The sequence below is a fragment of the Danio rerio genome, chromosome 13, assembly GCF_052040795.2.
Source record: "Danio rerio strain M-AB ecotype USA chromosome 13, GRCz13ab, whole genome shotgun sequence".
NCBI lineage: Eukaryota > Metazoa > Chordata > Actinopteri > Cypriniformes > Danionidae > Danio > Danio rerio.
This window is the reverse complement of record NC_141033.1, coordinates 43,757,618-43,779,665: the sequence shown is the minus strand read 5'-3', so window position 1 is coordinate 43,779,665 and position 22,048 is coordinate 43,757,618. Positions and strand designations below refer to the sequence as shown.

Here is a 22,048-nt window from a genome sequence, read left to right as displayed (position 1 = left end):
GTTTTAACATTGTAGCACATGAAATATGTGGAAACCTGATGTAATTGATGCACTCAGACATTCTTCTCCAGAGTGTCAAAGCTCCTTTTTGTTTCTTTTTGTAAATATTGAAGAGGTAGTTTAAAAGGCTATAAAAATACTACAATTTAATGAAAGCATGATAATAATAATTATTATTTCCCAATCAATTGTTGCTTAAACAAAAGTTTAACAGATAGCGTAAGACAGCAGATTGCAGCTTGGGTAACTTTAGTGACTTTACTAATTGTTCTTCTCAATATCATTCTTTTGTTTTTGTAAAACTACAACAAAGAGGGGGAAAGTATGTATATATTCACATTTACTTTTACATGTTCAATTCAGCCAGCAGTAAAGTTTTACTAATGCACATTTATTTGTACAAATCTTAATATGCATATTATGAAAATCTGTTAATGAGACCATTAGAAATCGAATATTAGGAAAATGATCCTATTTACACGACCAGCATAACATGTAAGCCATGGAGAGGTGTTTGTACAACAAAAACAGGTGGTATAAAACTGATTATAATCAAATGACCCTTGATTGTTTCCAAAAAAAAATAGAGCTTTAGTAAAAGTTGAGCACTTATGGACATACAGATGAAGTCTGTAGAAGTCTGAAGAATTATTAGCCCCCTGAATTATTAGCCCCGTTTATTTTATCCCAATTTCTGTTTAATGGAGAGAAGATTTTAACACATTTCTAAACATAATAGTTTTAATAACTCATTTCTAATGACTGATTTATTTTATCTTTGCCATGATGACAGTAAATAATATTTGACTAGATATTTTGAAGGCACTTCTATACAGCTTCAAGGGACATTTAAAAGCTTAACTAGGTTAGTGTAATTAGGCAAGTTATTGTATAACCATGGTTTGTTCTGTAAACTATCCAAAATATACAGCTTAAAGGGGCTAATAATTTTGAACTTAAAATGTTTTTAAAAAATAAATAAACAAAACAGCTTTTATTCTAGCCGAAATTAAGAAAGATTTTCTCCACACATACTGTGAAAATTTCCTTGCTCTGTTAAACATCATTTGGGAAACATTTGAAAAAGAAAAAACATTTCAAAGGGGAGGTAATAATTCTGACTTCAACTGTAAATGGTCCCAAACCTTTAAGTGTTCCTATATTCTATTGAACACAAATGAAGACATTTTGATGCTGAAAACCTGTATCCATTGACTTCCATAGTAGAAAAAAAAAACTGTGCAGGGCTCAACAATAAGGACTGCCCGGTGGCCCGGGGCCAGCGTGTGAGATGCTCTGGACAGTAGACAAGATCGTTACTGGCCCGATCGGGCCAGTGCTGCCTTGTCACTAAAGTTTAATTTGCCTGTGACTTATTGTCAATTGCGTGCAAATACAGTACAATTGAGAAACCGTGTTTTCAAGCCTTCAAATGCTACCTTCTCGGTTCTTCTTATCTGATTGGATGTTGTCAGCACATTATTTTTTTCCGTATCAACCAGTACAGCGAAGAGACTGCAACATGGCGGTAACATCAAATGATTATGCTAAAGGGAAAACATTTGTTTCTAACGTCCTGGAAGCAGACATTAACGAGGGTGCACCATGACTCAAAAAATTAAATAATGTTTTGTACAGTTTGCCGTCAGTTTGGCAGGTCAGCCATCTTTTGTTTTAAAACACTTAGAATTTTTCTCATTATACATTTATTAACATTTTTAAATATTTTAATTCTAGATTTACAAACATTTTGACATTTTTTTTAAGTTAAGGAATTTTAGTGTTAAGGAATACCTATTAACTTTTTTTTGGTGGGGCCAGTGAAAATATTGGCAGGGCAAGTAAAAATCTGAACCACTGGTCTGATTGGGCCAGTAGAAAAAAACCTTAGCGTTGAACCCCGCTGTGGAAGTCAATGGTCACAGGTCTTTCTGAAATACCTCCATTTTCTTCAACAGAAGGAACTCTTGCAGGTTTGGAATAAATGAAGCTAGAGTAGATGATAATCACCTTTTTGTGTTTGGGTGAACTATGCCTTTATCATGTGATCCATCATTGTATTAGGTTTGTTGAAATGAAACTTTACAGACACATTTTGATTTGGGAAAAAAAGCATAATATGACCGCTTTGAAATGTTCCTGCATGAATAGGAATGATACCACATCAAAATGCTGACTTTCGCTTGAGACTGCACATCTTCTATCTTCTATCAGAAAATATATAGAGAAAAATCTAGTTCTATGCAAAGCTGATTTAATGTATAAAGCTTTTTCTTTAATAATTCAATAGGTAAGAGTGCCTTGCTCATTTGTCACTTCTGACTGCCAATGGTGCCTTGAGAGAGTCATTAACTAGAATCACAATGAGACCGCAATAGAAACTTTACCATTAAACTTACATTTACACCCTAGTAAAGAGTGTAAATTGAAGAGTCCCGTCTTATCTTAGCTCTGCCCGCACGCATAATTCTGCTCCATGAATGTGTCACGTCAGTGTTAATGCATATAGGTTGTGTATGCATGCTGTCAAGCACGACCTTTTCTGACCTTTCAAGCACTTTAGCTCTTAAAGTTTGCAGTATTTCCTAAGACGCAACATTTTTTCCTCATCTGCATGTCTGCCATTATCTTTCTCACCAAGAGCTCTTTTTTCCTCCCCCTCTATCCTGTTTTGAATGCACATCTTTTTGCTGTCATGTTGCGGGTCTGATCATTCTTTTTAAATGTATGCAGCGACATCTTCTCTTGCTATTCTCTTTGTCTTTGTCTTCTTTTCTGTGCTGCTTCTCATGTATTCTCTCTCAGTATCAGATCTTTTTTTCTCTGTTTGTGACTGTGCCAGCAGCAGCAGCTGTTGAGACCCTCTCTGCTCCGGCCTGAGGTAGCATCTCGGTTTTTCTGCATGCATTTTCACAGTTCTCCTTCTTGTGTTTTAATATATCTTCTCCGTTTTTTTTTTTTTTTTTTACCACAGATCTCTTTTTTATGATCCTGTAACATAAATGTTGACATATGGCAGGGTTAAGTTTATGTACACTCTTAAACATTATACTTCTTTATTCTTCATTTTCCGTCCAGAGCCTTTAACATCCATAGTAACTTTCCATTCTTAAAAGGCCAACAAGTTCTTTACACTAAGGAATAAAATGCATAACTATTCTTTTAAAAATATTCTAGGATTACAACATTCTTTAAAATATGTTCATTAGCGTTCAAACAGTCAAAAAAGTTTGAAACAAGTAGGGGAATAAAGTTTTCAGGAACCCATTTGTGTGCATGATTACTGTACATACTGTACATAATCGTGTTAAAACTGTACAATTGTTTATAAAGCAACCCAGCAGACACACAATGTCATAAGATTTTAATATTAGGTTAGATTTAGGTTGCCAGAATCTAAGGATCATGTTATTTTGACGTCCAATAACGATGTGAAATGACATTGATATTTGGTTAATTTTAGGCTGTGTTGTAAAGTGACTTGGAAACATACAACGTCATGGCAACATCCTAAACCAACGTCATATTGACGTCAAATACCGACATTAATTCGTCAGGTGTGGCAACCAAAATCCATCATCTGTTAGGCGTCATAGTGGTAACGTCCACCCAACATCAAGATGTAACATCATTAGACGTTGATATTTGGTTGATTAAAGGTTGTGTTGGAAAGTGACCAAAATCCAACATCTAGCCAATATCTTAACCCAATATCATATTGACGTCAAATACTGACATTAATTCGACAGGTATGGCAACCAAAAGTCTGATAGACATCGTAGTGGTAACGTCCACACAAAGTCATGCTGAAACATTATTAGACGTTGATATTTTTTAGTTTTTAGGTTGGAAAGTAACCAAAATGTAACATCTGTCTGATGTTGGACATTGATGTCAGTCTGATGTTGGGTTCTGACGTCAACCCGATTTTCATTTCCAAACAAAATGCAACGTCTCACGATGTTAGGGTACAATGTCAATTTGATGTCATATATATATTGAAGAACTCTAAAATAGCTTTCATGGTTTCCACAAAAACAAAATCTAAAATATTTAGCAGCACAACTATGTTCAGCATTAATACCAATAATAAATGTTTGGTGCTTGTGCTAGATCCAAAGGATTGTGCAACACTGACTGGAGTAGAGCTGGAGTATACTGGAGTAGACTGGAGTATAAGTGCATAAATAATGACATAAAAAATGTAAAATGTTTATAAAGCAACCTAGCTGACACACAACATCAAAAGATGTTAATATTAGGCTGGATTTCCTTGGCCAGCGTCTAAGGACAATGTTATTTTGACGTCCAATAACGACGTGAAATGGTGTTGATATTTGGTTGATTTTAGGTTGTGTTGGTGACCAAAATCCAGCGTCAAGCCAACATCTTAAACCAACATCATATTGACATCAAATACTGACATTTATTTGTCAGGTATGAAAACCAAAATCCACCGTATTATAGATGTCATATTGGTATTGGTATCCACACAACGTCGAGCTGTAACATCATTAGACGCTGATATTTTGTTGTTTTTAAGTTGCTTTTAAAATAACCAAAATTTAGTGTCTGTCTGACGTTGGACATTGACGTTGTTGAGTTCTGACATTAACCTGATTTTCATTTCTGAACAAAATGCAACGTCTCACGATGTTGGGATACAGTGTCAATTGAGCGTCATGTTGACGTTCTATGCCTGCTGGGAATTTTTAAAAAAATATAATTTAAAATTAAATATTTAAAATAATCAAAACAAGGATTTTAAAAAAATTAATGAATAAATACTTTTTAGAAATGTATCAAGGAAACTCTAAAATAACTTTCATGGTTTCCACAAAAAAAAAAAAAAAAATTTAGCAGCAAAATTATGTTCTGCATTAATAATAATAAGAAATTACAAAACCTGAACAATTAGTAAAGGATTGTGTAGCAATCAGTAAGGATTTTCAAACCTAATAAAGTAGAAAAGTAGAAACAGTGTTTTAAAAATCAAAAATACTGTTGCATAATTTCACTGTATTTATTTTATTGCTTTATTGCATTCTTGATCAAACAAAACATCAATTTTTGAGTGAAGCATTGGTGAGCTTCTTGTTTCGTTAAAATCTTCTAACAACAAACCTAATTTAAGTGTGGACCAGAAGAGTTATTGGTTGGATAGTAAACTGTGTACCAAGTGGGGGAATAAAGGTTTCAGAAATCTATTTGTGTGCATAATTACTGTACTTAAGTCCATAATTCATGACTTTAAAATGAAAGTAAAACGTTTATTAAGTAAGTATATTTAATCAAGACAAAGATTTGTATTTTTTATTTATTTATTTATTTAAATAAACACTTTTGTATGTATCAAAAAACTCTAAAATAAGTTTCATGGTTTCCACCAAAAAAAAAGCAGCTCAACTATGTGTGGCATTAATAATAATAAGAAATGTTTGGTGCTTGATAACAAAACCTGAACAATTTGTAAAGAAATTTGTAACACTGACTTTCACTTCATTTATTTTATTGCTGTATTGCATTCTTGATCGAGCAAACATCACGTTTGATGATTGAAACATATTGGCAAACTTCATTTTTGAATCTATTTAAATCTTCTAACACCAAACCTAATTTAAGTGTGAACCAGAAGAGTTATTGATTAAATAGTAAACTGTGCATCAAACCCTAATTAGTTTTAGCAGCCTGAGTAAAGTCTAACATCTGTCTTCATGTTTGTTTTTCAGGCTCTCTCCATGGAATCAGGTATCGACCCTGGACAGGATTACTACACCCAAGACTACTATGGCTACGATCAAGGGTGGGTATCAAACTAAATACTAAGTGTGTATTTCTTAAACAGAGTTTGTGTATTGCAGATCCTTTACCTTCTTTTGAAAGCAAACACAAACTGTGTAATTTCTTCCCACTTAGCTCCCTTTCTCTCAGTCTCTCCTTCTGTTTTCAATCATCCTATCCTTGATCACTTCTATTTCTCTTCTGTCTCCATTCCAATTTTCGCAATCGTTTTGATGACAGCAAGACACCTGAGCCCAAAACAATTCAACCAGACATAGGCATTCCATGTGGTTTCAGGCTAAAGAAAAGAGGCCTGCAGTGGATACAATACATTAACTGAACATCTCATGTGTGCAGACAGAAGGAGATAGCAGAAGAGAAAGAAAGAAGGTGTAAACAGTTGAAATTGACACGTACTGTACCACCGCAACAGCTTTACCCTCAGAACAGATGCTGTTGCAAATGTTGAACTGCTCGGTTTAACGTCAGCTCTTTTGAGGAGATGCTGGAAGCTTTGATGAGATTAATGTGCCCTCACCTCCACACAGCCGTCTTTAGATAAGCTCGGAGGATTCATTAAGACGTGAGGCGCATGTAAGACTCGCAGACCGGAGTTCAGACTCAAGTGTAATGGCATCCTCTATTAGGTTTGGTAGAGTAATTTGATTTTTCGAGGGAGCGAAGCAGCAGATGGTTTTAGGAGTTCTGTGGTGCGCTGAAGGTTTGCTGTGAGCACCACTGAACATACGATGCACTACAAGATCAAGACGTCAAGATTTCTAATGACAGACGCCTTGAGGTTAACACTTTAATTCCGATATACCGCCCACAGTACATAGCATGATTTAAGGGGTAACTTCGCTAAATATAACGACTCCCCACAAAAGACTAAACATGTCATATATGTTTTGAAAGCTGAGATTCCAACACAATCTCACGGCAATTCGTAACTTTTTCATTTAGTGGGTAATTCGTATGAATTCATACAATCTAATTTGTACAATTTAGTACGATTTGCTCATCCCCCAATGACGGTTAGGGTTAGGGGTGGGGTTAGGTGCCACGCCTCCTTTTTAAAATCGTACCATTTCGTACGACTGAACTCATACGAATTCGTACAAATTAGCCACTAAACTGGCAAAACGTAAAATACTTACGTTTACCCGTGAGATCGGGCTAATTCCTGTGATTAAAACGATTCCAACCATTTTAAGAATGTACACAGCTGACACAATTAGTGTCTGTGTCAAACTGCCAACATCCGAAGAAACAACAACAAGACTGAAGATGCTCACGATTCATGCCTCTTGTCTGTCCACAGATCCATGACATCTGGACAAACAAGGTGTAATTACACTGCAAAGGGTCCAGCCAATCCAATTCAGTGAAATGTTTAGTCCACTAGACATTAACAAGTCGATAAACATCCACGGAATGCACTGATTTCCTCTCAAACTAGATGCCGGAGTAATCAAATCTATAAATCTAATCTATGTGTTCGGTAGTGTAGCGTCTTTTCAGATATAAACATTGCTGATTTTTAGAAATCAAAATGGCAGCTGTCCTTTGCCTATTTAATTGACACATTATGCGAACAAATAGTTGCTTCTAAGAGGTGTCAATACCTATCAACATCCAAGGAGTGTCCAGGATAAGAGATGGTCCCGCCCTCGCTTTGACAGTCAATAGAGAGACCCAATTACGAATGACTTTAAAAAAACACTGCCTTATCTGACAGCCAATATGCATCTGAAAATATTGATATGCAGCTTTAGTGTGTGTGTCCATGCATAAAAAGCATCGCGAGAGAGTTTACATTTACAAGTTGATTGGAGGTGAAAACGGCAAAGAAAGTGAGCAAAACAAAAGATATTTACATTATATGTTGCCTACGCTGTTTTCTATTGGAAGAATGCGTGAATAGCAGGCCCGGATTGGCTAATCGGGAGGACCGGGAGAATTCCCGGTGGGCCGGTCCGTTTTTTGGCCGCGAGGGCCGGTGTCCCTAGCTGCAGAATCTGTTGCTCTCAGCAGTCACACTTTTTAAATTTATTTATTTACTTGACCACAGCCTTTTTATTCATTATTTTACCGCAACTCTTCTCTTTTCATCTATTTTAATGATTATAAAACTCAGTTGTGTCTCCTTTCTGAACACAGCTATTGTGGTCCAGCGGTTAGCACGTTAGATTAACACGCCGCGGACCCGGGTTCGATCCGCAATAGAATAACTTATTGTTTTCATTTTTATTGTTAAGACTATGACTATATAGTATAATACTGTTAGGGTTGTTGAACATTTAAAGATCTAAAGCAGCTGTTTTCTCAAAAAAAAGACGTGATAGTGTAATTAAAAACTGATTTGGAAATGACCTTATTTTAATATAGTCAGTCGTGAACTGAGGTGGGCCGGTCTGAGGCTTGAAACTCCAGGGCTGAAAAGTTGTCCCACTCCGGCCCTGGTGAATAGAGCCATCATATTAGTAGAGACTGGCCATCCGGAGCCATAGATATATGCACATATATACATGTATCTATGATCAAGATTTTTCCTGGTGGTCAGTATGTACATTGAGGCACAGGCACTGTTATGTTATCAGGCACCCTTGTAAGTTACTTCAAGATGTCTGCGGGGTCTTAAAAAGTATTAAAAGTTGATAAATCAATTATGGGAAAATTAAGGCCCTTAAAAGGTATTAAAAAGTCTTAATCCAGTTTTTATGAGGTCTTAAATTTTGAAGTGTTTGACTCCTAAAATGCATAAATATATTTATTTTCCTCAATTTGTTCGTGCCGGGTGCGTCCAGCTAAGCTCCTCTATTTGGGTGATGTCATGTAATTCGCGACAAACGTAGGAAGGTGATGTGACTCTCTTCACATATAGAGAAACCATAAAGCAGGGCTATTCAATTGGCGGCCTGCGAGGCAATTTTTTACGGCCCTCCAAATAGTGTAACCAAGACATCAAAAATAAATTTAGTTCAGTCGAAAAACGGTTGCTATAATTATGAAGTGACGTGCATCTGTTCAATACAGCACGAGCTGCAGTTGAAGGCTGCGCAGAGTGTGAGTAACCTGACATTGAGGCGAGTGGCGCAAGTGGCGGCCGAAAACATTTGGATACTTAAGCTTAAAGGCTTCTCAACGCCGTGTTTCTGTTGCACGGAATTAAACTGCTGCACCAAAACAAAGTTATGCCACCTGTGCGCTAGTTTAAAGTTCTAAGCTTATACATGTAGCATATGTAGCTACACCAAGGCTAATACGCACTCACACTGGCTTAACTATAGCAGCGGGCCATTCACATATCGCATCTTAACACGAAAGTTTGTAACATACAAAGACGTAAAAAATGAAATCTTACCTACGAAATGTTACGCCTTTATACTTTGTTTATTTTGTTTGGTCGTTACTACACCCATACACATACAAAGTCCAACATCTTCACATTGGCTTTAGTCTTGACTAGTGCAGTTGCATGACTTCTGTCCTGGGAGCACTGTACAAATGTGGTGGCGCTATTGACGCATACTCAGGGTCCGTATGTGATATGTAGTGTAAATATCTATGCAATTTAGTTATCTAAGCTTAAAGTGCTCCCGCCAAACCCAGAGAATGGAGTAAAAAAAATGGTAGAACTCAACTGTTTAACTCTAAGGGAGTTTTTTTTTTTTTTTTTTTTTTTCAAAGTGGATTGTTCCTTTAATAATTTATAGTTTTAGTCCTTAGCTCAATCCTGCAATCCAAACATTAAAATGCAAAATGAAGAAAACTGATGATCCAAAAACACCTGCTGATCTCAAAATTAATTGTAGAACAAAGATTTGTTCTGTAGTACAAAGAAACGTTTGATCCTCAGCTCAATCCAGCTTTCCAGTCACCAGAATGCACAATTTAAAACAAGATGTGATGCAAAAACACCTGTTCACCTAGTTATTAATCTTAGCACAAAACAGAACAAAGATACTTTTAGCGATTTTTAAAAACTGAGCAATGCTGAAAGAGAATTTTTTATCTGATTGTACCCTCTGAATATCAAGGTTTTGTTTGTCCATAGTTAAGGCCTTGGAGAAAGAAGGATGGCTTTGATTCCACAGACATCAAGGGAGAGAGTGGGGAAGATAAATGTTGCACTTCTGTCAGGCTGAACTGCACCTGCTATCAGTGAGGCCCGGCCGGCTGAAGATCCAGGGCTATTTAGAGAGCTTAGGAATCTTTAATGGGGGTTTAGCCTTTAATCCTTGGATCACAGGGGCTATTTGTCCTGCGTGGGTGGAGAAGCACATGGGCTGATGTTGATTGCAAGTGTAATGAGGCATCTCCTTTTGCATTTCCTTTCTTGAATAAGTGATCATATTTTCCAACCTGTTAAAGCTCCTAAAATAATCTGAATTTACATTTTTATTTGAATTTCTTCTGCTTATGCCATGCATTAATTTTTCTGTTCCTTATTGCTTGACAGATATCACCGAAATAGATGCCTTGAAAATATACCTGTCTCTGGAATAGCTCTAAATAGAAAAAAAAAGTTATAGCCAAATGTGTTTTGAGCTTGGAATTGAACTTTCATCATAAGCCAGTTCCTGGATTAGGTAGCAAGCGGGATGAAAGTTGTTTTGAAATTGTTTTAGAAGCACTGAAGTTTATGCAAAACTTTATTCAATACTTTTTGGATAGCTATACACCTTGGTTAAGGCTGCTGAGATGTTTTTTGAAGCAAGTGTAATATTTTCCAGCACACACAAAAAGTTCACATGTTGCGTTATTCTGTTTGCTACATCCAGATTTGATCCTTATCCACCTTATGGCAGCCGCAGGAGGCTGATCACTCCGATGTATGATGAGTATGGAGAGGCCTTTATGGAGGATGAAGGTTATTACTATGGTGGCCCAGAGGTAATGTTACACATTCATTTACAAACATCTTGACGTCATTTTTTTTTTTTTTCACTGATCATGTAATATAAGGCATGGCCATTTAATTCTTACTAACCTATAATTAATGAGATTGCTTTAAAGGAAATGATATCCAAACAGGGTAGGGGAAGAGGTCGAGGTGGGCGAGGGAGAGGTCGAGGACGTGGAAAGCGTGTGGAATTCCAGGAATTCCCACCAGAGGATGAGATTGAAGAGGAAGAGCCTGAGATTCCTGCTGAGGAGCCAGTTGAAGCTGAACCTGGAGAATCCAAAGCTGCGAAAAAGCTGAAGTCTGTCATGAAGCTCAGTAAGTTGCTTGCCGCTGGGAAGAAAACTGAAGCTCCCTCCCCATGGAAGAAGGCCAGGATTTTCCCAATGATGTTTGGTAAAGGAAAGAAAGACAAAGATTATGCCAAGCTAACTTCTGCACGTCGTATCGGTAGTCAAGAGAGCCTGACGGGTGGGCAGAGTATTGATTCCCTTGAAGGCGTGTCCCCTGCCAGGAGTCGACTTGGGAAAGTACTGAAGCGTATTAATATTGCAAACAAGCTGCAGCTTAGGAGGAAATCACAGAGCAGCATTAGCCGAAGCTCTGTGAGTGATAAAGATGAGTCTGCAGCTGAGTCAGAGAAATCGAAAGTGTCTATCAGTGTCAGTGAGCCAGAGGCCAGTGGGAGCGGATCAGAAGCAGAGAGCAGAAAGAAAGGCTCGGATGAGGAGTCTTCTGAGAGGAGTAGTGTAGCAGGCTCAACTGATGATAAGGATTATCTGAAAGTGGATCTGGACCGAGACGATGCCAATGAGAGTACTGTTGATTCTGAATCCGAACCAGAAGAACCCGACGAATCTGACGCCGAGAGTAAGTCTAAATCTGGCACTGAAAAGTCTGGAACAGAAGCATCTGAGAAGGAATCCGAAACCGAGAAAGATTCTGGTTCAGAGGAGGAATCTGGCTCTGAAGAAGAGTCTGGGTCTGGAAAGTCCTCAGGATCAGGAAAAGAGTCTGGGTCTGGGACTGAAAAATCAGGAACTGAGGAAGAATCCAGTGCTGAGAAGAGTTCTGCCACAGAAAAGGAGTCTGAGGAAGAATCTGAAGAAGAGTCTAAAGGATCTGAAGAGACAGGATCAGGATCAGCTCGGTCATCAGTGAAATCATCCCGGACTGAGGGTTCAAGTGCAGGAGCACGGAGCAGCAGAGATGGCAGTGGTTCTGCTAGTGAAAGTGGCAGTGGATCTGGTGGCAGTGGATCTGGTGGCAGCTCTAAGGGGTCTTCAGCCCGGTCTTCAGTAAAGTCATCAGTGTCTGCTGAGGAAAGCAGTGGCGAGAAAGAGTCAGCAAGTGGATCTGAAGAGGCATCTGAGACAGAAAAGAGCGGATCTGCTGCATCAGACGATGCTGGGTCAGATGCCGTTTCAGTGTCTGGCAGTGAGAGAAGCTCCACAAGCTCCAGATCAGCAGGAGGAAGCCGTCGCTCTCGCAAGAGCATCATTACCCGATCATCACAGGACACGATTGATGAAGAGAGCGAGGAGGAAGAGGCCGAGGCCTCTGAAGAAGAACAAGAAGAGGAGGAGGAGGATGAAACAGCTGAAAGCAGGGAGTCAGCCAGTGAGATGAGTGATGGATCAATGTCAAGGAGATCAAGCGTGACCTCAGCACCTGAAAGTCAAGGTACGCCATACGAGAGCAGTGTGGTGGAAAGCTCAGATGAAGCATTTGGAGGACTCTCGCCCATCGCAGAGGAGGATGAGGATGCTGTAACATCTGGCAGTGGCTCTGGATCTGAGAGCAGATCAGTACGTCGCTCACAGCAGTCAGGAACCGAAGGAACAACCGAAATAACAGATGCTGAATCTGAATCAGGAGATTCCACAGCATTCTAAGAAAAACACCAAGTAAGACTTAACTGCTGTCTGTCCTGGAGTGGAGTGATTATTTTTCAGTCTTTTCTCTTTTCCGACTGCATGGAAGTGATGTGCTTCTGGAATTTCTTCACTTGAGTGAACCAACATTATCATCATCCTTGAAATGTTTCTTTGTGGGTTTACTTACTTGTTATGATCTCTCACTTTCCTTTCCCCAAAACAGTATCCTAGTGTGTGGCTTTATATGATATTGAGGTGGTCTCTGAGGAGTTTGTTGACCTCTATCTGTTACTAAATCTATATGTGTTGATTCGACTTTGTTTTCAATTCCTCATCTAGTAGAAAGTGTATATTGATGGTTGATTGACTTAATAATGTTTTTGTCTAATCTCTAGGTTGACAAAAAGAAGCGAATCAAGCTTATCCTGGACCGAGAACATGACGCGACTTCAACAGGAGAGGACAGTGGGCCGGACATCCAGCGCAATCGCATACCCAACGTCAGCAGTCACAGTAACATCAACGGATCAGTATACCTAGCCCAAAACGGTACAATCATCCGAACACGAAGGCCCCCTTATGCCAACAATTTAAAACTGGGCTCACCAACACGATTAGGAAAACAGTTTAAAAAACTAGACAAGCTAGGAGTCACACATGAAGAGCATTTACCTTTAAATGGAACAGAAGACAATGGGCCTACTATTGGCACCACCACTGCCCATTCCTATATGACTGATCACAACCTCAACTCCAAAGAGTGCAGTGTGAAGGGTCCCAACTGCATAGGGCCCAAATCCAACATCGATAAAGCCCGTTTGGAGCAGGAGTCCTCTGTAGACAATGGGGAGGTTAAAGAGTCGGTCGAGTCTCCATGTGAGCAAACACTGTCTGATGAAGAGGAGCTCTGGATGGGACCCTGGAACAGCTTACACATACCAATGACAAAACTCTGATTTCTAGTTTTGCTAATGCTGACGGTACTCTTTCTATTTCTTTTCTTAGTGTCTTTTCTATGTTTTATTTGGATTCTGATCTGTTCTGTTGTACACACACACAATAGATGCCGACTAAGAAATGTGATTCTCTTATAAAGAATAATGTTTAGCTTTTTTGTTTTCTTGTTTGTTTGTTTTCCATGCAGATAACTATATTTCACTTCGTATTGTTGTGTCAGATCAGCTGTTGTGGAAGATAGGGCTATTCTGTGCAAATTTTTTTGCCTCAAGTCAAGCGTTTTTTAAAATATATAAACTGTAATATCAAAACTAGTTATCAGATATGGTTTCACAAACAAATAATATTAAGAAAAATGTAGCTGATTTAAACAGTTTAGAAAGCGTGTCCTTTACAGCTTTGATTGAAGAGTATTTTTTATAAATGACTCCTGCAACCGTTGTCGAGAAAACTAAAAGTCGGTATAACCAGTGATGGCTGCTACACTGAATTTTTGTAATGGATGTATTTTTTACATTGAGAATATATATATGGTTGTAATGGCCCTGATTTTTTGAAAAGATATTTACATAGATATATAAATGTATACCTAAGTATAACATACAGTATATGTATTTTGATAACTTTTTGTTTGTTTGTTTTTGTTCTCATTACTTTTTATCAAAAGAATTGATCAGGTTTTCCTCACTTTTTTACACCAATCAGATAGTTTGAAGCTTTGATTTATTATTATCATTATCATGAATAAAAATGTGAACATAATCCAAACATGTTTGTCAATAAATTGACCATTAGCAGATGTTTTCTGTTAGGGAACTATCATACATCTGGCGCAAGATTTGTTGCTATTTTCAGACCAGCGCAACTGTAATTTTCACGCTTTGCACCACGTTGTTTAAATAGCAAATACATTTGTGCCACTTTGTGAACTCATTTGTGTGGTGGTCTAAAAAAGGAGATGTGTAAAGCGCATTGTTGGCACGTTGCTATTTTGATCTGAAGATTGCGCCACTGACCAAATGAAAGCTGGTCTTAAGTCCAGCGCAGAGTGCGTTAATTGGGAATCCAAACGCTTACACATTGCTTAAGACACAAAGGATGTACAGCAATACACAAATAACTTCAAGTATGAAAAAATACTAAAAGATTTAAAATGTTACAAAAAATTATTATTTTCTACATAAATATAAAAACCACGGCCTTCATGCCTTCTTCATATTGGGAGGCTTTTTTCAGTTTATTCCAACACAATCTCACGGCAAAACGTAACTTTTTAATTTAGTGGCTAATTCGTACGATCTAATTCGTACATTTTAGTACGATTTGCTCATCCCCCAATGACGGTTGGGTTTAGGGGTGGGGTTAGGTGCCACGCCTCCTTTTTAAAATCGTACAATTTCTAACGACTGAACTCGTACGAATTCTTACGAATTAGCCACTAAACTGCCAAAACGTAAAATACTTACGTTTTCTCGTGATATCAGGCTGTTTATTCATGACAACTTGCTTTTAATAATGTAATTATTATTAGCAGTATTATTTATTATATGCATATTTATATTTGTTTTAATAAAAACAAGTTTAGATTTGTCTACCTGTCGGGTTTTGAAGACATATGCATCACCATATGGCCCATAAGAAAAGGACGTGTGTTTGGATAACTCACACTTCATTATTATTGTTCATTTATTAGTTTGCTGGAAATTAGAACTGAATTTAGAAATAATTTTGAAAGAAATCTTTGCTCTTAACAAACAAAATTCAATTTGTAGGCTAATGGATGTCTTCAGTGTAGTGTGTACAACACTGTTTTCTTATCCATGAAAGTAAAAGAGTAAAAGTAAAGTAAAGAGAAAGTAAAGAGGCCGAATGGAGGAGAGTCATTCTTTATCCTCACGCTGCAGATGGTCTGTTTAACTGTTTTCTCACTAGTGAAGCGTTCAGTTTTTCCACTTATGTGGTCCACCATGTAAATAGCAAATGTGCCATGGCGTGATGCAGCTGACTCTTAAAGGGAATGGGAGATGAGATTGGTTTAATTCACGTTATGCTCAAAACACACCCAGAAGTCATTAAGAGAACAAGCGCAACCCTGTTAGACCATGCGCCGGGGCGCAGAACGTATTTTCCCATCCTTAAAATAGCAAAAGTGGATTCGAACATGCTCTTAATGCTTTTACGCCATGCACTTTAAACTTTGCACCTAGATCATTAAAATAGAGCCCTTAAAGTTCATATGGTAAAATATCGCTGCAATGTCTCCATAAAGTGTTTTATATTTGTACATATTGACCTGCTGTGCTTTACTGAACAGGATATACAAGTATAACTGAGACTGTCAGAAGAGAAGTATATATACACAGAGGCTTTCTGAGGTGAATCGCTAACACCAAATATCAGTCATTTTCCAAGCAATCTCTCATCTGTCTATCAAAAGCTGATGCTCTGTCAGATATGAATATTTGTCCATCCAGATTATTACGGCTGTCTTGGAAAAAGAGGCAGCTGTCTCTGAAAACTGAGCTCTAGAATGTTTTTGATTTGACAACATTTTTGTGTACAGTAATAACAGCTATTAACTGTAATCATCGTGACTATACAAAAGCTTCTTCTCGTCTTTTAATTTGCTGGACAAGCAGCGAAACAGTGCTATTATTTAGCTTTTAAACATTTATTTTATTCTTTCATTCATTTTATAAGGCTGTTTTAACCCACAGTTCCAGATACATCAGTGTGTCTATAGCTACATTTGAGTTCTTGTTTACCTGCAATCAAGTAAAAAAGGTTTTATGTGATTACAGCCTGCTTGTTTAGTTGATGTTTTTCTAAATTACTTGCCACCCATTTTCACTATTTTGACATTTGATGTTTAATTATTTGCAGAACGTTTTTAACGTGTTGTGATTGTTTGACCTCAAGCAAATACGGATACTGTGTGAGTGCATTCATCTACATTGACCAGCAGAGGGAGACACACTATTTACCCATTCACACTGCTGCAAATTACACAGAAAACCCAGAGTCTGATGTGCCTTACAGAATATACATCTTAAAGGAAAACAAGACCTCCTATTAAAACCATATTTAGCGTTTATTGAGTTTTCATTATAATTAATGTTGAATTCTAGGTTGAATCTTATTCAATACTTTGCAGTATACACTCTGTACTGCTTGCAGTTTATGATATGTGAATCGATATGCATATTTAATAATACTAATTTCTTATGTTGTCACATGACTTCGCTTGTTATACTGAAAAAATGGATGTTTGATTTACATTGATGCAGTTTACAGTCAGAAAGTTCTAGAGAATTCCAAATAAATTAAACAAATGGCAGGTAACAACACTGAGTTGAACGTGATATTTTAGAGCATTAGACCTTTATATTCGATTATTAAACATTATTTTAGTTCAAAAATGTCATTTAATACATTCCATTCAATTATTGTGAAAACATCATTTATTACATTAAATATTGTTTTATCATTCAGGGTTTCACCAAGTTGAATTTAAGAAATTTTTAAGACCATTATGAATGAATATTTAGACATATACAGGACTAAATGCTAAGGATTTTTTTGAATATTCCAGTTGGAAAGGATTTTCACTTGCCCTATCAAAAGTGATCATGTTACAACATTTAAAGATACATTATTACATTAATAATAATTTAATAATAAAAATCTAGGTCAGGACAGTATCCTCAGCAGGAAATAAACATTTAAACAAAAAACTGTAAGGAAAGTAATTAAATGCTATTTTTAAATGAAAAGTTTCAAGTTTTATTGAGATGGATTGTTGGTGATTGTATGAGTGTTAATGGCCAGATTGGGTAGCTACATAAACAAAGGAAAATTAAGACCTGGTAAAGAAGATTTAAGACCAACAACAACATTTCAGTAGATTTAAGACTTTTTAAGACCTAAAATTATCTTTTGAGATTTAAGACATGTTAAGACTTTTTAAGACCTCGCAGACACCCTGTTCATTATGTGAATGTTAGCAGAAAAATTCAAAGTTTTTTTTTTTTTGTTATGAAAATATTACAAGAATGTTACATTAAACACCTTTTTTATACCTAGTTTGAACGTTGGCCATGGTTATGTGCCCGCTAGAGGAATGTTTCGTTCTAGCATTTTCTAAATGTTACATATGCTTACTATTTTTTACCAACATTTAAACCAAATTTAGATTAAAACTTTGTTTTCCATTGCTATTGTAAAATTAATTTTACTTCAGCTTAGTCCCTTATTTATCAGGGGTCGCCACAGTGGAATGAATCACCAACTATTCCAGCATATGTTCTAAGCTGTGGATGCCCTTCCAGCTGCAACCCAGTACACGCTAACATTCTCTCTCACACACACACACACATTCTAACACTATGGCCAATTTAGCTTATTCAATTCACCTAGCGCATGTCTTTGAACTATGGTGGAGACCGGAGCACCCAGAGGAAACCTATGTAAACACGGGGAGAACATGCAAACTCCACACAGAAATGCAAACTGACCCAGATGGGACTCAAACCAGTGACCTCTTGCTTTAAGGTGACAGTACTAACCACTGAGCCACTGTACCACCCTAGTTAAAATTATTGTTAGGTTTAAGAATGCCATATCAAATATATAAATAAAAAACTTCCAAACACATTATTGTAAGAAAGAAATGTGCATTGAAATGCTCTCTGTTCGCTGGGATTAAACTGCAAATAAAAATGTGAAATTTATTCTGTTATTACAGTCATGTTCACTTTTAAACGCAGGCCTGTAGATAAGGGGGTTCGGAAGGTGACAAAGGTCCAGTATTTACCCCATTCGTGAGCTAAATTGTCCTATTTTGACTGCTACTCCATTATAAATAGTGAAAATCAAAAAGCATTTAAGACTAAGCCCAATCCTCTGTTGGCTATCGCTTCGGTGCGACTTCAGCTAATCAGATTTGGCCAATGCTAACAAATATTTTAATTGTGCAATCTGCCGTAAGTGAAGACTTCTTTCGCTACTGCACTGTTTTTAAACAGAGAAAACATTTTACGCATAACTTTTATTCTTAATCTTGGTGTCACGCTGGTAGACAAGGAAGACAAGAATGGTTATGGGATGTGACACTGAAAAAAAAGAGCAATTAAAAGGTGTTAAGCACCAAAAGTGGCCCATATTGAAATTGATTTAAATACTATTGGCTATTGTTATTCTCCATGAATTTTCAAATGTACTTTTTCTTTACAAGAGAGGCTAGAAATATTGTGATCATTATTATTATTATTATTATGTTTTAATTATTGTTATTATTCGATTGGCCAAATTCTGACTGAGGACAGTTGAATGTGCTGGCCAGTTTGTTATTTCCCTAATAAATAAAATAGACTACAATTTGTAATTTAAACCTTTAACAAATTCCTATTTTTCCTCTAATAATACATGATGTAACAAATATGTATTTTAAAAATAAGTATTATTTCATATTACTTCATTATAAATCTTTAGGAAATATATTTCTAAGATCAAAAACTGGATATGATGACCATCCCACAAGCTAATTCAGCTAACAATAATGCTTAACATGTCGACCTAAATTTGGTACTTAAATTTAGCGTATAGGCGTCAGGTTGGCGCAGTGGGTAGCATGATCGTCTCACAGCAAGAAGGTTGCTGGTTTGAGCCCCAGCTAGATCAGTAGGCATTTCTGTGTGGAGTTTGCTTGTTCTCCCTGGTGTTGGCTTGGGTTTTCTCCAAGTGCTCCAGTTTCCCCACAGCCCAAAGACATGCGGAACAGGTGAATTAAATAAACTAAATTAAGTAGTCTATATGTGTGTGGATGCAAGACTGATGGGTTGCGGCTGGAAGGGCATCCGCTGCGTTAAACATATTCTGGATAAGTTGGCGGTTAATTCCGCTGTGGCGACCTCAGATTAATAAAGGAACTAAGCCAAAAAGAAAATGGATGAGAGAATGAGGCGTATAACTGCAAAGAGGTCAACGTTTTGAGAAAAAAAAGAACCACCCCTTTAACCAGGCTGGCTATGGGCCTGAAATGTCTTAAGACTTGTTTTTATATTCAGTGTTTTGGTCATCTGATGAATGCAGTACTGGTCCACCTGTCCTACAGTATGTATTCCTCCTGCTCATGTGCTGCAGTGAGCTGTGTGAGTCTGATGAACCCTGACTCTGTGTGTGTGCGCGCAGATGCAGGTTGTAATGATGAGTTGAGTGTGTGCACATGCATGAGTGCTTTCTGTTTGTCATAGGAAGGTTGAACATCATCACACTGCACAGAGACTGAAGATCAGCTGCAGAGTCAGTACAGATTCTTCAGCATACTATACACTGCTCATACTGTCTGTAGAGTATCTACAATAACCAAATATGTGGTAAAAGACTGCTAAATGTAATGTATGATGTGTTACATTTGACAAAACAAGAATAACATCTTACTCTTTATTTCTACAGCACAGCACTACAGCCTAACAGGTAAAGCTTTTCAATTTGCCATGTCCATGAAGAGCCTTTCCACTGGAGGAACTATTGTGTATACACACATCTACTGACATAACTAAAATCACTACAAGTTTATTTTTACACTTTTAAATTGCATTATGGGGTGGTCGTTGAGGTATGGGATGGGGGTATAGTGTTGTGAAAGGGGCAGGCCAGATTCATGGTGGCAAGCCAGATTGACCATTAGGCCACAAGGAAATCTCCTGGTGCTCCCTATGGCTAGTCCGTCTCTGACTATCAGCTCATTACACTCTTCTTACATCGTAATGTACATGACCAAACAAGACATTCATTCATTCATTCATTCATTTTCTTTTCGGCTTGGTCCCTTGATTAATATGGGGTCGCCACAGGGGAATGAACTGCCAACTTATCTAGTATATGTTTTTACGCAGCAGATGCCTTGCCAGCCGCATCACTGGGAAACACCCATACACTCTCATTCACAAAGGATGCCTTTCCAGCTGCAACCCATCTCTGGGAAACATCCACACACACACATTCATACACTACAGACAATTTAGCCAATTTAGCTCATTACAGAGTAATCCTAAAGCTCTTAAGACATCCCAACTGCTGAAAACATACTTAATGTACATGATTCATTTTGTTGTTAATTTCCTTTTACTGTTTTATGTATAATTCTACACTGTTTAGTCCAAAAAAAAAGTCTGAAATGTTATTCATTATAATGATAAAATTGTCTTAAAGTCCTACATTTGACTTGATAAAACCTGTAGAAATCATGTATGTAGTATGTCGCTTGCACCATAAAGGCTGCATTCAGATATTGAGTAAATCGGCATTCCGTTGCAATGAATATTGCTATTTGCTGAGTTTGCCAATAATAAGTAGTAATTTAAATGTATAAAATGCAATGATTATAGTGTTGTACAGTATTCAAATTGATTCCCAACATTGTCTCTCCCACACGCACACACATAACCTACTGTGATCTCTAGATCAAAACATTGCAATAAAACATATTTTGTGTGTGACTAACCCTTCCAGTAAGCGCGTGCGCTGTGTGAGGTTTGCGCTCGGTCTGTAGTACAAGACTGAAGCTGTTATCGCTCCCCTCTCAGATGAGCCTCTATTCAGTGCTTCAGAGCTACTATTACAGCTCTGACTTATGATTCTAATTACCCAGATTATATAATTAGCAAGTCAATGTCTGCGTCCTGCAGGTTGAAGCGCGCACGCAGGTGTTTATGAAAGAGCGCGAGTTAGCGTGTGCTCGAGGAGAAATGATCGTCTTTTGGTAAGACAGGCTGAACTGCTGCTTATGAGGTGGTTAAGGGGTAATTGTGCGGTTTCAATGCTGCAAACTAAGTTTTAGAAGAGAAAACCACACTGCTGAAAAGAAGCGACTGTTTGCGCGTCAGACTGTGGCGGCGGGACAGACAAGCATTTGTAATAAACCAGCTTGGTCTGATTGAGGTAAAGATAGTTTTAAATTCACACACCGCAACTTTTCCTTAAAAATGTAATTTCACAAAATTATTTTAAATAGTGTAATTATATTAGCGGCCAATGATTATTAAAGTACGACATTGTTTACAGTCAAATGTTATTTTCAAGTCATATTTACACGTAATTTTAAAAAGAATATTCAAAATACCATGGTAAACAACATAGGGAGCATATCACATATTGTCACTAGACGAATGTGGGAATATAAACCAACGTACACTTGGTCTGGTACAAGCTGCAATACATATGATAATCAATGTTCATTGTATAACGTATATCACGTGTGTGGCCTAACTAAAACCATTAAGTGTTGACAGATGAGATGATATCAACGCTAAACGATAATAGCAACAAATATAATGTATATGGTATTGTATTTTAAGTAATATCCATATTTTACCTGTATTTGAAGTTTGCCTTACATTCTGTCCGAAATGTCCTTAAGAAAATGACCATTATGATATAGTCTACTTGATTCACAATGTACGCCTACTGTACTTTTCAATGTACGCCAATGACTATTTTCAAACAGGTTCGAACTCAACCCATTCGC

The 22,048-nt window shown here is 37.3% G+C and overlaps 1 protein-coding gene and 2 long non-coding RNA genes across 6 annotated transcripts in view; 2 read left to right on the top strand and 1 right to left on the bottom strand.

Moving 5' to 3' along the window:
* Positions 1–14,289, top strand: part of pcdh15a (protocadherin-related 15a) — a 406,352-nt gene extending 392,063 nt beyond the window's left edge. For 2 of the 4 annotated variants that reach the window (XR_015504985.1, XR_015504984.1), the window contains 3 exons: positions 5,730–5,803; positions 10,566–10,677; positions 10,819–11,323. Coding sequence is in view for 2 of the 4 variants with exons in the window: in XM_087277644.1 (XP_087133770.1) it covers positions 2,846–2,881; positions 5,730–5,803; positions 10,566–10,677; positions 10,819–12,582 (1,986 nt within the window). In the remaining 2 variants the exon portion in view is untranslated. 4 annotated transcript variants of the gene reach the window in all.
* Positions 1,776–22,025, bottom strand: LOC141377060 (uncharacterized). The gene is made up of 3 exons (XR_015506353.1): positions 21,896–22,025; positions 5,871–6,079; positions 1,776–2,991 (listed from the first exon to the last, which is right to left on the bottom strand). It is a non-coding gene; the product is annotated as an uncharacterized LOC141377060 (long non-coding RNA).
* LOC141377057 (uncharacterized) overlaps positions 21,070–22,048 on the top strand; it is a 101,686-nt gene continuing 100,707 nt past the window's right edge. The window contains exon 1 of the long non-coding RNA XR_015506352.1: positions 21,070–21,462. This is a non-coding gene — a long non-coding RNA (uncharacterized LOC141377057). The remainder of the gene's footprint in view (positions 21,463–22,048) is intronic.